General features: G+C 37.6%; 1 protein-coding gene across 1 annotated transcript; it reads left to right on the top strand.

Annotated features, from left to right (window-relative positions):
- Window positions 1-946: 946 nt before the first annotated feature.
- LOC109103105 (WD repeat and SOCS box-containing protein 1-like) lies at window positions 947-15,023 on the top strand. The gene is made up of 9 exons (XM_042739741.1): window positions 947-1,345; window positions 2,602-2,770; window positions 4,467-4,738; window positions 6,153-6,284; window positions 7,023-7,123; window positions 11,688-11,860; window positions 11,960-12,073; window positions 12,790-12,897; window positions 13,277-15,023. The coding sequence occupies exons 1-9, from the start codon at window positions 1,306-1,308 to the stop codon at window positions 13,437-13,439; spliced, it is 1,272 nt and encodes a 423-aa protein (XP_042595675.1). The 5' UTR covers window positions 947-1,305; the 3' UTR covers window positions 13,440-15,023.

Below are 15,023 nucleotides of genomic sequence, written 5' to 3'. Positions count from 1 at the left end.
GTCTAAGCTGTGAAATGCCAAAGAGACTAATATCTAGCCAAGTACTTTGTAAAACTCACTTGTCTCTTGGTAGCTTTTCTGACAGATGACCTTCTTGCTTGGTTGCTCAATACTTGAGCTGTTTGAATATTTTTATACCCATTTTGTTTGAAAGGGTCATCACAGTTATAGAAAAGTATTCTCACTTTCTCAAGGTTGACCTCTTTTCATGGCCAGCATGGTCATGTCAGTAGGAATTAACAATTTAGCATTTTTATGATATAATAAAATAATATACATGTATGGATGTATTATAATAAAAACAGCTCTATTTATGTGCAACCCTGTCAATAAAAATTAACAGATATATTTTATGTATTCATCAAATATGTAGATGCCTATCAAGTTTTTAGTAACCAATTAAATGCCTACCAAGTTTTTAGTTTTTTAGTAATTTAGTAGCCTAAATTAATCAGTGATTAATATTCGGATTTTATAGGTCTAGTTCTGAATAAGAATACAATTATAAAAATAAACTTGAATAAATCTACATTTTCATCTCAGCTTTACAGAGAATTTTCAAATTTCCAAATCTTTGATATTAAACACTGCAACTAAACTTTCTTTGTTCTCTAACTGCAACAGAACATATCGCGACATGAATCATTAATAGGCACAACAGACCAAAAATAAAACCGAAATAAATTTTACATTAAATTCCTGACACCTTTCAAGCAATTTCATCGCTGAATTCGATATCTTGTTGCGTTTAGAGATAAACATTTAAACTGCAGCACTGGATCAGCGCTTCATCGTCACACTCCTTATCAGCACGTATTCCACGAATCCATTCCATTCATTTTCTCGAGCGAACAGCCAATCAGAGGCCACACGTAAACGGATTTCCGCGAATCAGAAATCGGTGCTCCTCCGTTGCCCCGGCAACTGTTATGACGTCGCTAGACTATCCCGCCCATCAGTGTGTGTGTTCGAATCAATACACGCAGCCATTACAATAGACTATTCAAACCGTACACAACGCGATTAGAGAAACTAGACTACTACTGCTTCATTTTCTTTGTTTAAATTTCAGTTTTATAAAACTAAATTTGAACTTTAAAGACGGTACTTCTTGTCTGTTTTTCAAACAGTCGTATATGTAAATATAGTCAGCGTTGCGTCGACGCGAGACGCTCCGCATTCCCAGGCATTTGACTCACAGGAGACGCGCGCGCACAGTCTTTTCCGTTTGTTCAGCGCATTAATTCAACGCCTGCATTTCGTTAACCAAGAAGATTCAGATTTAAGAGACTCGCTTCGATTTAGATGGCAAGCTTCCCAGATTTTGTAAACGAAAATGAAATAGGTGAGTCTCTCCATTTCTCGTCACTGCTTTGCATGGGAGGATGGTCTACTGTTTAGTTCCTTTTTAAACGTGTGTATTAACGTATATAATTAGTGTTTACATTTGTGCAGCTATAGATTTAACGTTAACGTAACTTACTCATAATTTCAGTGTCTTGTGTCGTGTTTATTTCAGCCATATAAGGACTCAATTATCGCTTAGACTCAGATTGAACTCAAACAAATGCTTACGCCGTCTATGTCCGTTAAAATATGACGTTTAAATGTTGAGTTATTTGAACATTTCATAGTTAATTGGCAATGCTATAATTATTGCGCCCTATGTTCACAACAACACCTCATACACACCCAGAGCACATCCACACCCTCCCCCACCGCCAGCAGCAGTTTCTCCAGACACCAGTGATTCACCATCTCACTTATGCCTGGAGTTAATTATATAAACTTTACATTTTTTGAGGGAAATAAAGTTTTAAGTGATTTGTTTTGTTTTGACATTTTAATATCCAGGAAGACGTATTCCTATAGCGATTAGTAACTATTCAGTTAGTCACTGGTGAGGTGCTAGCTGCTACTAACGTTAGTCATTAACCTGTTTTAGTGTCAAGTGTTGTTTCTGTTCACGAATGTCTCGTTTTTGTCAATGAATTCTACAGACAACTGTTTACTAGCTTGTAATATTATATACATTCCAGATGTTACATATTCACTGTTGTAATTAGTACCTATCCAATGAACAGCTTCTAGTCCATTTCAAAATTCTTGGATTGCTTGCTGTTTACTAAAAATGTACAAAAAACACAAAAACACATATATATATATATATATATATATATATATATATAAAAATTCACACACACACATATATATATATATATATATATATATATATATATATATATATATATATATATATATATATATATATATATATATATAATTTAAAGGATTGTTCACCCCAAAATTAAAGAAACATTGGCTTTGTTTCTTCTGTGGAAGATTTAAAAAAAAAAGACATTTTGGGAAATATATCAGGTTTTTTTGTCAAACAGAATTTTAATTTTTGGATGAACTCTTAATTTAAATAGTATTTTTTTGATTTGCAAAAGTAGATGAAAATGTAGTTATAATGTAACTCAGTGACAGCTATGAAGGCAAAAATGCATGTTTCTTATAAAACAGTAACAAAAGGTAGTTTGCCAACAAGTTTGGTTTTAATGCTTTAAAGGCTTAAAAATGTTCTTTCTGTTGTTACAGGTAAAGCTAAGTTCATCGGGGAACTCATACCTCCTGTTGCTCCCTTTGACCAGAAGTCTGGACGGGAGACTTGGACTGTAGCTTTTGCACCTGATGGTTCCTACTTCGCTTGGTCTCAAGGGCATCGAATTGTGAGACTTGTACCATGGAAAAAATGCTTAGCCAGCTTGTGAGTATGCACACTTATCTCTTTGTTTCTCACTGTGGTGAGTTGTTACAATAGAGCTTGTGTGTTGATGGACTGACAAAGGCAGTCTGCACGTGTGCTGGTTGTCTGGTTTGGCCCTCTGGGCTTTCACATGGTGGCTACGCCACAGTGGTGCCCAGTGTTTGGGTTTGTTTAGAATTCAGCGGCATGGCATAGATCAGCAGTCCTCATCTCACCTTACCCTGTGGATAAAGAGACCGCCGTTAAGCGCACAGCTCTGCCAACCAGCTATTGTCCAGTACTGAATGCAGAGTCCTCATTATGAGGTTCACATCATTGCCCTTGGCTGCATGTCTCCAACTGAGCAACTTTTTGGGCTCTTTGCCAGTGTTAAATGCAGTAGGTCTAGGTCACGTACTTTTCTAGTTGGGCACAAAATGATCAACCCACCAACTACTTTGGCAGTCATTTTATAAAATGTTAAGTAATTATCTTGTGCTTTCGGTGCAGGATTTATTGACATGCTCATGCTAGTGTTCTTCATAAAAATACTAGAAATAACATTGCAACATAAACCATGCAGGCAACTTTAAAACTTAAAATAAAACTTTAACAGAATTTATGATAGTTGGAAGTAAACAAACAGTTTCTACATGTGTCCATAAAAGAGAACCATGGTATTGTAAAAAAGTGTAGTAGCTTTATTAGTAGTTGTACACACAAAGGACATCATTTGGTAAAAATTTAAGTTTAGATTCACAATTGAACCAAAATAATTTTAAAAAATGGGAAAAATACTTTAGCAGTTGTTATAGTTGATTAAAAACATAAAAATGATGTTAAAAAGATGTTACCATAACATGACGGCTTAAAAGTGAAGTAAAAGTTATTAACAATATAGACATTAAAAACAACTAATAAAAGTGACAAAAAAACAGCAACATTACTAAAACTTTAAGTTTAATAAAAACAAACAAAAACAATAGCTGTGATAGTGTTTCAGTGGCACTAAAATCAAAGGCAAATTTTTATACATGTTATTTGAATCTTTATTCTTTTTAAATTAATTTAAAAAAAAAAATTCACAGTCATCACTTCATCAACCTCATGTTGTTCCAGAACCATAAGAATTATTTATCTTTAAAACTCAAATTTGGCCTGGATTTAAATGCTCTATTCATTTTGATTACTTTTACAGTCTCTTTATGAACTTTTTGAAGGATCAAAGTTTTGGTTAAAAATATCTTAATTTGTGTTTTGAAAACTAACACAAGACTTACAGGTTTTTGGATGAACTATACCTTTAATGCAAAAGCAGAAGCCACTGTGCCATTAAAAGCTTTAGCTGACACGTGGCAGGCTGTTTCAGTTCTGCAGCGCCTGCTCTGTATTCATGCAGTAACCTCTTGTAAACATTCCAGAACCTTATTTGATGAGTTTCAGGAACTGGCCAAGTGACAATAAATGGGTCCAAGTTGATGCAACACTTAAGTAACCTCTAAGGCTGGGAGTTTACTTAGTTTTCAAATATTCCTAAGAGTTAAAATGTGCAGCTTATTTCAACAGACGTGCTAGATAACATTTTTAAAAAAAATGCCCTCTTGCTGTTGACAGTTTATCACCTTTAAGAGAATTTGTTATCTGTTTTCCATGAAGCACAGACATGTTTCTCATACCAACACAACACAGTAACTGTTTTCTCTTTTCCTCGCCCTAGTTCTGTAAGAAAGGAAGATCAGTCGAGTGGTGCAGGTCCTCGACGACTGTCCCGGCAGAACAGTGAGGGCAGTCTGCTGCCTGGCGAGCCCAGAGAGCACACCATCGACTGTGGTGACATCGTCTGGGGCCTGGCCTTCGGCTCTTCTGTTCCTGAAAAACAGAGTCGCTGCGTTAATATTGAATGGCACAGGTTCAAGTTCGGCCAGGACCAGCTGCTGCTGGCCACGGGCCTCAACAATGGCCGCATCAAAATCTGGGACGTCTATACAGGTGAGGGTCATCTCACTGAATCAAGTAATCAGTTTTTTTGTTGATGATTCTGCACTAGAGTCCACACATGACATCTTCTCTCAACACTTCTGCATGCTAGCTTCCTGTTTTTCTATTTCCCAACAGATGCGTGTGCGCTCACATGTGTGTGTAAGAGAGAGGGGAGGTGGTGGTTATATAAGATGTTGACATGATCTTTTAAGCCTAACTTTTTGTCATTTTGAACCATTTCTATCACTTAACCATACTTTCTTCATATTTTACAAATGTATGTCTTGTATACACCTATTGATTTTTAGCATTTTTTTATGCAGTCATCAGTCAGTGCTAAATTATTTTTATTACATATTTACTCAAACTTATAAGTACGCTCTCCCTTACATAATACATTTCTCCACTTTATGAACCTTTGTACCGCTTTGCCATTGGTTTCTTGGCCACTTATGTTCTGTTTCTGTGCCTCTAAGTGTTACAAGTTTTTTTTAATGCTCATAACTGCGTGCGTAAATCTGCTATCGGAAAACAAATCGCTGTTTTTGCGAAACAAAGAGGTGGTTGTTGACTGCAGAAAAAGTAGCAACTCTTCCGAGTTTTATAATTCATTTTTGTCCAGGTGTAAAATATATAAATAGGTGGGCAGGTCCTATAAAGACACTGCCATTGGCTGTTCTGAGGGGTAAGAGATGTTTTCTTCAGTGGATGACTCCACCTCCCTTCAAACTAAAACCGCAATGCCATAAATTTACCCAGCAGACTTGCTCTTTTCAGGGTGTGAGACTCTTCCTCTAGCTGCCTTTATTTTTTTCCCCTCTGAAAACATTCTGGAAATCTGATAGCAGCGTATTGTACAGTATCTCGACAGGATTTGCGCCATGCACCTGCCATTCTATATGCTAAGTGAATGTATGTTTTCATGCTTGACAGGATACAAATCGGTCCTGTTACTAAGCCTCAATCAAATTTTAGAAACACATTTTAAAGGTTTTAGTTTTGTCACTGTAGATGCAGCTAATTATAGAGATTTAAAGCAGATTAGTCTGGCTGTTGTCAGTGATTGTGCTTCCATATGCCTCAGGGCAATCCAGCACCTTTCATTAAGAAAGGGCTTAGATGTATAACTGCTCTGTTTTTCTGAAACACCTTGGGAAGTCCCTTTTTGACATCTGCTTTAATAAGCATAAAACCACAAATGTAATCTTCCTCTCTTTGATTCCTAAGTAGTCAAAAAAGTTTCTAAAGTACTGTGTTAAATGCAGCTCCCAAGATACAGTGACAAGATGTTGATACCGATGCAACATTGACGCAGTTTGCATCGTTTAACGTGGACTTTGTGCAGTAAACAGTGGTTGATCTGGAATTATTCAGCTTTTTTTTTGTCCTACCTTTATCCTCAATTTTGTTTTCTTCTGTACAGGAAAACTTTTGCTGAACCTGATGGACCACACAGACATTGTGCGAGACCTAACGTTTGCCCCAGATGGGAGTTTAGTGCTGGTTTCTGCCTCAAGAGACAAGACTCTACGCGTATGGGACCTCAAAGATGACGGTGAGGACCAAATGTTGATTTTGTATTTTGTGCCACTACTGTTAGCTTTACATATTGATATTAACATGCTAGAGTTAGATATTGTGTAACCCTGTTGTATATTGTGTGCTCTCTGGAGTAGACGTTTCCTTCACAGCAGCCTGCTTTGTTTTTTGCAGCCCATTTATTTTCATTTCATCTCCATGGAGTTCAGCACACACACTCGCTCAAGCATGCACATGCACACCCACTCAGAGATTTGGGCATTTGGTGTGGGGGAAATAGTTGGAAACTAATTGGATGCCAAGTCCAAAAGAATGTTTGCTGATATTTTCTCCTTTTCTTGCAAGATCCTAGGACAGGCTTGCTGTTTTAATAAGATCACATGAATCTTATTTATATGCAGGGAACTTGAAGATAAAATGGAGTTTACTGTATTTGCAAACAGGGTTTTTTTTGTTTGGTTTTTTTTTAACTAATAATTTTACAATTTTCCCCAGTCTCAAAGTGGACACCATTAGAATGTGAAAAGGAATTTAGCTACCACCTAAAGTTCTAAGCCATCAACATTGCTTTCAAAGGATAAATATTGTATTGGGAAAAGTCTTTATTATTGTAAACCGTTTGCATAATGGTTAGCGTAAATTGTAACATAATTTTACTTTGAATTTTAGGGAATTTAATAACCAATTGTTAATGTTATAGCAGAAAACAAAGTATTACTATACATTAAGCAATCTAAATTTTTTGTCTTAATAGGTAACATGGTGAAAGTCCTCCGTGGCCATCAAAACTGGGTCTACTGTAGCGCTTTCTCGCCGGATTCATCTGTCCTTTGTTCCGTAGGCGCAGGCAAAGCGGTATGTTTTGCAGTTCTTTCTTCCTCTTTATAACCTGTTTGGTGTGTTTCTCACTGTTAGTAGTTCTGCTATGACCAATCAATGAGTGCTAAATGAATCTTTATATATCATCATAATGCTGACTGCCATAATCTGCTTCTATAAACCCTGCCTGTAGTTTTGGTTTTTGGCTTGTTTTGTTCATGCAAATGAGTGCCTGATTATTATGCGCATGTATATAGAAATGCAAATGGCTTCTGTATCTTCTTCATCCATAAAGCTGTTCTTGATATTACTATTAATAACATTTTAAGAGACTAATAATCAACTATATCTTTTCATAAATATAGTTTGAATAAAACCTGATGTCCCTAGGATATTTCCCACACACTTAGTGGTATTAAATCTGGTATCAAAACCCTTAAGGTCAGTAAGATGTTAAATAAAAGAAGCCTATACTTTTCTTTAAAAAAACAAACAAAACAAAAAATATATATATATATAAAATATTTGATTTTTTTTTTTTTTTTTTTTTTTTTTTTTTTTTTTTTTTTTTTTTTTTTTATAAAGTGATTAAGTGGTTAAGACATTTATTTACAAAATATTTCAGTTTCAAAAGCTGATTGTTCTATTTGTTAAAGAATCAGCACAGATGATTTCAACATTCATAATAAATGTTTCATGAGCACCAAAATAGCAGATTAGAATGATTTCTGAAGGATCACGTGACACTGAAAACTGGAGTTATAGCTGCTGGAATTTCAGCTTTGCCATCACAGGATTAAGTTACATTTCATAATCTATTCAAAAAGAAAATGTATATTTTAAATTGTGTTAAAATTAACTTACTGACTTCAAAATTTTGAACAGTAGTGTATTGTATGTAGCTGTAATGCTGGCTGTGTGTGAAAGCCCTTATGGCACAAAGATGTAAGTAAGTCATCCCTGAAACCAGCTCTTGAGTCTTTCCGACTCCTAGCCAACTCTCCTCCCATGAACAGGCAGCAGTGGTTGAACTGTACGGTTGTGTGTGTCCATAAGTGTCTTGCTTTCCCTGTCCCAGGTGGTGGCAGAGCTCTGTGTTTGAGTGATTTTGAGGGAAGCGCCGTGCTGACATATAGAGCAGCTGGTGCGGACCACTCGGGGCACGGCTGCCATCGCGGCCCCCGTTGGACGCTCATGTGCCCGTGCCCACGCCCCAGGGGCTTCCATGCTCCTGCCCACAAGGGCTTCCTGTACGTAGGTTTTGCTCCATGTCTGTCTACCTCCCGCTGACACAGTTCTTTTTTACCTTATTTTTCAGAAGAGTTGACAGTGAGATCCCCTTCCCTTCCTACACCTACTTCCCTTCCTTAACTCCTTTCCATCTCTATATTCAGTAGCATTCCCATCATCTACACGTTCACCCTAAAAGAGGAGCTCTAGACATTGTGTCTGCTGTACGTGTACATGAGTCAGCCAGTAGAGCCCCCGCCCCCCAACTCATTAGTGTCTTAGTTAACCGAACTCACGACACCTCTGATACGCAACACTTGGCCGCTGGTCGATTTTTCTGTACTTAACGCCCTAGTCAAACTCTTTTGTAATGGGGTTAGTAGTTTAGGGGGGATTGGGAGCATTGTTGGCATGTGTGAGCAATGAAAGGGCTCCTTGCGTCTCAAAAGGCTGACTGCAGACCGATAATGTCAGTCTAACCTGTGGAATTACTCAGATCGGGAAAATGGGTTACACAAATGTATCATTCCATGTTGCATCATACATGAAGCCATCAGAAGCAAGACCTGTTTGTACTTTCCAAGCTGGTTGCATTTACTAAGTGAAAGCACAATTTGTTGTGTTCTGAAAGCAGAGTCTGTTTTGGCGATGCCAGTACACCAACTTGTTTTTCCTAATTCGTAAGGAACCACTAATTAATAGTAGCACTTGTTTCTCCTAAAGATTGATAAAATTGCACTAGTTCAACTTCCAAAAATGGTTGTAATGATTCTTCCACGTGCAAAATATTTGGCTTAGCTTAACATTGAATGCTGGCAGTAGTTGTGCACCCTGAAGCCCTTTCAACTCACAATGCCAGGTAAGAGATAATTGTAAATTAGCCTTGTATAACGCACTGTTGTAGTTTCTCAAACAAAACCAGAATGTTTAAACAGCAATTAGCTATGAATAAATAAATATGTATACTTTTACTCAAGTGCAGTGTCTGTAGCTTATAAGGAATAAACAAGAATGTTTTCTTAAAGGGGTCCTATTATGCTCTTTTACAAAGTCTTGATTTTGTTTTGGAGGTGTACTAGAACGTGCTCTTATGCTTGGTGGTTAGAAAAACGCATTATTTTTCCCATAATTTACATTTTTACGATACCTTTCTCCCCAGCCTGGCACAAACGGCTCGATTAGTTCTGGGTTTGATGAAGGCCCGGCTTCCGAAAAAACGAAATGTGATGTGATTGGTTAGCTGTCCCAGTGAGTTGTAATTGGCGAACAGATTACATGGTGTTTCAGTACTGCCACACCCCTTGCCAAAGCAGCAAGTTCCATCTGCTCCAGTATAGTTAAGGATGGCGTCAATATTGCCATATCAACTTGAGCCAGATTCTGACCCCGAGAATATTGAGCAAGAGATTCGCACGGAACCTTTGCACGCATGGATAATTACAAGACATATTAGAGTGGTAACGTTGTTTTTATGTTTTGTTTTGTGTTTTTGCCTAAATCATGTTTTGGATACGATGTCAAAAACCACTTAAAAATAACTGCATTTACTATTTACAGATAAGTGCATATGTATTATGTTTATTGTTTTTTAATTCTAACATTATAACATGAATCGCAGTGAAACTGTTATACAGTTGAATTTATTTATACCATAGTCCAGTGTTTCCCACAGACTTGCACTCTGTTTGTGGCAGCGTGTTGGAGTGGAGACCGAGGTTTTCTCGGTAACCGCTGTACACAAAGCAGCGCTTCGCTCACAAACGCTGCTTTTGTCAGACATTACATGCAAGATGAAATGAAAATGACATCCAGTTTTCTGAAGACAGTCGGTTTCTATCAGAAATACAGTGATATAAAAACACCCACACTCAATGTATGGGATACACTGTAGTCTCATAATTCAAGTGTAAATTCTGCAGATTACATCATTGGCCAGTATTGTACTGTCAGCAATTTATTAAAAAAACGGTGCATGTGTAATAACTTGAGAAAACTTGATGCTACACCAGCACCACTACTACGCTGTTGTCTAGTCTGATGCACTCAACCAAGCGTTCTAACCATGACCTCGCCCTCCCCACCCCCCAATCATTCAATTTTCATAGGCGGGAATCAATGATATTCTAATGGGCTGCTTTGTGACAAAACCCGGAAAACAATACTGTAGTCCAAATGAGCCATTCGTTGTATTTCTTGAAAAGGGATTTTTTTTTAATCGAAATATCTCCCTTTGGAGTGGACTTGGATTTGTAACTTTGTAGATATTTTTTATGCCCAAACATACACACTACACACTGACTAAAATTCAAAAAGTTAAAAAGCATAATAGGACCCCTTTAATATAAAGACCATGCAGGGACCTTGTTTTCTTGGCACTCAAAAATCTTAAGGTGTGTTCACATTTTTGAAAGTTTGTTATCCTTTGTTAAGTGTATCGCTGAAGCATAGCTCACACTTAAGTCATACTGGTTTGCATACTGGTAAACATGTATATCCTGAATGCACTGTAAGTCGCTTTGGATAAAAGCGTCTGCTAAATGCATAAATGTAAATGTAAGTCACTTTCGAACCAAGCAGTTTTCGGTTCCTGATCATTCTGAAACCATTTCGTAATCTGTGTGGGGAAATCTTTTGCCCTCACATGATTCCCGATTGCATGGATTCATATTGAAATCAATAGATTTCGCCCATGAAAATTTGACCAACAGCCTTAAATGTGACCGCACCTTTGCACTTTCTTGTTAAAAATTGTGCTGGAGCAAATAAAGCACTAGAAATTCTCATGGTTGATTTATTAGCAGAGTTTGCAGTTGTGACGTCTGTATTCTGTGTTTGCCAAAGGCGTCAACCTTTTGGCCATCGAATGTTCTTTTCTCTTGCAGTATCTGTCTCTTCGTAGGCCTCCACCGACGTGGTGCAAGCCTATTGTAAACTCAAGTGAACTAAAACTCAAAGGGGATACCAGTGGAGTAACATAATGTTACCTTAAGTTACTACTTGTTTGTATTTTTTTTATTTACAAATTATGTAGTAATTCTTGGAATAATGTAATTTTATATATTTAACTGTAATTTTATGTGTACACTGTAGTATTTCTGTGTCACTGTAGATTTTAATTTTAAAAATGTGAGCATTGATGTAATTTAAAGACTTGCAACTGCTAGCTGCTCTGTAGAGTTTGACTGTGCAACTAAGCCTTGCTGTTTCATTGGCATGTGCTACTTTTTCTGGGTTTGGTTGTAGCGCTTAATATTTTACCTAAAAAATGATGCTTAGCACATGTTGATCTTGCTGTTTATTTTGAAATAATTGAATTCTTTGTCTCTGAAAAAAACACAGTAGGCTATAACATCTGTCTTTTGCATTGCAGGTCTTCCTGTGGGACATGGATAAGTATACTCTGATCCGTAAGCTGGAGGGCCATCATAATGACGTGGTGTCCTGCGAGTTCTCTCCGGACGGGGCCTTGCTGGCCACAGCTTCCTACGACACCCGTGTCATCATGTGGGACCCTCATACAGCCACCATTCTGCTCGAGCTGGGGTACGTGACTTGTTTTTCCACCCCCTTTTCCTCTTCTAGCTCTGTGTGATTTCTCTCTCAAGCTCATGTTGTTTAACTCATCTCTTATCTTCCCTTCAGGCATCTCTTCCCCCCTCCCTCACCCATATTTGCAGGAGGAGCAAATGATCGATGGGTTCGGTCTGTCGCCTTTTGTCACGACGGTCGGCACATTGCCAGTGTCACTGATGACATGTAAGATAATGCGAACACTTGGTTATATGCTTTTGAAAACTCAACATAGTTTGTGTTGCAGTTAGTAGCCTGTATTAAGCATTAAGGTGATAGGGGCTCTGGAAGGAGTGTGTGATTTGTTGCAGGGCCTCTTTCTGGGAAAGATCACATGCCTCTCATATGACGTCCATTAATCACTATGAGGTGCCCGGTTTGCCTTCGCTGCGCCTCCTGCTGATTCTGGGCGGAGGCGCCTCTCTCTCGTATTGAGAGAATGAAACCATTTGTGCTCTACAAAATGGCAGATGATAAAACTTGCACTTACTGTGCATATGATTTGTTTTGCGGTTAGGTGCAAGTGATAGGACCATTCTCTTGTTCGCCAAGGCTGCTTACTTGATCAAAAATAGTCATTTAAAAGACCTGTTTTACATTTTAATATAATGTAATTTATTCCTGTGAGGGCAAAGCTGAATTTTGTATCCTTATTTAAATGGCTCTACTGTCATTTTTTAATTTTTTTTAATCAGTGTGTGTATTAGTGTGTCCTTGCAGGAAAATTTTTTAATATCTTACTGCCCTCAAATTTTGAACAGTACTGTATAAAATCATTATTTAAACTAGTTATTTTTGGCAAATTTCATACTTTCAGTTTCATGTTTTATTTGCTTTAAAAGTTATGCAAGACACCGCAGTGGTGGAAAAAAAACCAATCAACTTGTATTTTCATTTTTCAGGCTGGTGCGTTTCTGGAGCATCGATGAGAAGAGTCCTCAAGCCATCGGCCCTCTCACTAATGGCCTCTGTTGTGCCTTTTCTACTAACGGGAGTGTCTTAGCTGCCGGGTACGAATCTGTTACTCCATTCTTTGCTGGGTAGTGTTACTACCTCAAGAATCGAATCTTTATCTTGGCTTCTAACTGTTCTTCTGTTTTGCGATGAAGCCAAAAATTATTTTCATCACTTTGTTCAAAAGTATCCTGAACGATCTATTATTTAAGAAATGCACCAAACCAGTTCTGCAGCCCGCTTTGTATATGAAATTCTTTAGACGAGTTGGCTGTCCCACATAAACTCGTACGTTTCTGTATGATAGCAGTCCAACAAAGATGAATTGGCAAGTTGTACTGTATAAACACAACCAGACTTTGTTCAAGATCACATTTGATCACGTGTCAGTGCCAAGTTAAATAAACTAAATGGCATCCGATTTTCTTTTCACAGGTCTCGTGATGGCAGCGTGCATTTCTGGGCTTCTCCACGCAGCATTGCGAGCCTCCAGCACTTGTGCCGCTTGACCCTGCGGCGAGTCATGCCCACCCAGCAGGTTTATACGCTGCCCATTCCTTTCTCCATGCACGACTACCTGGCATACAGGACACTTTAAGTTGAAACGAGAAACACGAAACCAATGAAATGTGTATGGGTTTTTGTTTTTCTTTTTTTCGTAAAAAAAAATTAAAATAAATATTTTCCTGATCAAACCGACTCCCTAATAAAGGTGAGGTCAGTTCTTTTTGTATTTATTTATTTTTCTTTTTTTTTCTTTAAGTTTAGTTTTCCTAGTTGCAAGTGTATTTCAATGCTTTGTTCAAATTTTTTTGTTTTTTTTTTTAGCCCATAATAAGGCAGTGGCCTTCAAGCAGCCTTAATAAATCAGTGGACCACGTTTTTTTTTTCTCTTTTTTTATTCTGGTACAATTTGTACAGCACCTTACAGTTGGTAAATGATGGGTGAAAGTGGTGCTTTCTCTGGCTCAGTTTAAGGTATTCCTAAACTGAGTTTAAAGCGATGTGACGGGGGGATTGTCTCCCGAATGTTCTGCAGTGTTTTCTTTTTCTTTGCTGGTTGTGAGAGGGATTGAAGGGAAGAGACAATGTGAAAGTGTGTATGTGCATGTGATGAGCGAAATATAGTTGGGTAGTTCAGGGACACAGGCAGTGCCTCCCCTTGACGTGCCTCTTTAGAGAAAATAAACATCCACAAACTTATGCTGCTTCAGTAATTGCTTTCATCATCACAAACCTAACACTTCAGTAACACATGGGCTAATTTGTTTCCTCCATAAAGTGTGTATTTTTTATCTGTACAGAGATCTGTAAAGGCATGTGTATATACATATGTTTGTATAAATGTGATAGCTTCAACTTTTTTCCCCATGCTTCTCAAACATCACTTTATGCCTGACACATTCTCACCACTTAACTCACAATCGAACCTCATTCTGTTAACACTTTGACATTTGCCTTGTGCGTTGTAACAGAGAGCCAAAGTGAGGTTTTGTGGAGGTGTTTTTGTTTGGGCATATCTCATCTACCTCTCATTTTGAGGAACTGGTTTATTGGATCTCCTGGAACAAAAAGGCATGATTCTGTAAATTGATTGTATAACGCATGTGACCCTGCCTGTCATTTAAAGCAATTGAATGGTATCAATCAAGAATGTGGCAAATTCATCTGGTCATGGTCTTGGCAATACAAATGTGTTGAAAAAGCTGGAGCCAAAGATCCCCTTGGGTTCTTATTGATATGATTGGCACAGTCAGTTTTCTCTTACCCTCATTTATGGCTAAAACTTGAAAGTCTTTATATGTATGTCTGTTTATATGTATGCTGATGTTCAACAGATTGGGTTTTCTATAGACCGATTCCTATAAAGTAGATGTAGAAAGGATACGTTATAGATGCACTTCAGTGTTCAAACCAAAATTTTAGCAGTTGCAGTTTTTTAGAATACGGTGGTAGTAGTTTTCAATCATTAATGAATATTATAGAGATGCTTGGAAACTAGTTTATTTGTCCTACTGTTTCAGACAAAATACCTAATGCTGTGCTCAACAGGAGCAAGTGAATTTGTCAACAAAAAGTCATTTTACTAGAATGTACTTTATTTTATTATTTTTTTGTCCTCCAGTCAGTGGGGGTTTTGTTTGTTGGTTTTATGATTGTTGAAATAAAGTATTTTAAATCA

Source organism: Cyprinus carpio, chromosome B15 (assembly GCF_018340385.1).
Source record: "Cyprinus carpio isolate SPL01 chromosome B15, ASM1834038v1, whole genome shotgun sequence".
Taxonomy (NCBI): domain Eukaryota; kingdom Metazoa; phylum Chordata; class Actinopteri; order Cypriniformes; family Cyprinidae; genus Cyprinus; species Cyprinus carpio.
The sequence above is the reverse complement of the archived record's forward strand: the minus strand, read 5'-3'. Positions and strand labels throughout refer to the sequence as shown.

Coding starts and splice junctions, on each gene's coding strand:
- LOC109103105 (XM_042739741.1), top strand. CDS start 1,306: ATGGCAAGCTTCCCAGATTTTGTAAACGAAAATGAAATAG. Junction 4,739..6,152: donor AATCTGGGACGTCTATACAG/GTGAGGGTCATC, acceptor TCTTCTGTACAG/GAAAACTTTTGCTGAACCTG. Junction 6,285..7,022: donor ATGGGACCTCAAAGATGACG/GTGAGGACCAAA, acceptor TTGTCTTAATAG/GTAACATGGTGAAAGTCCTC.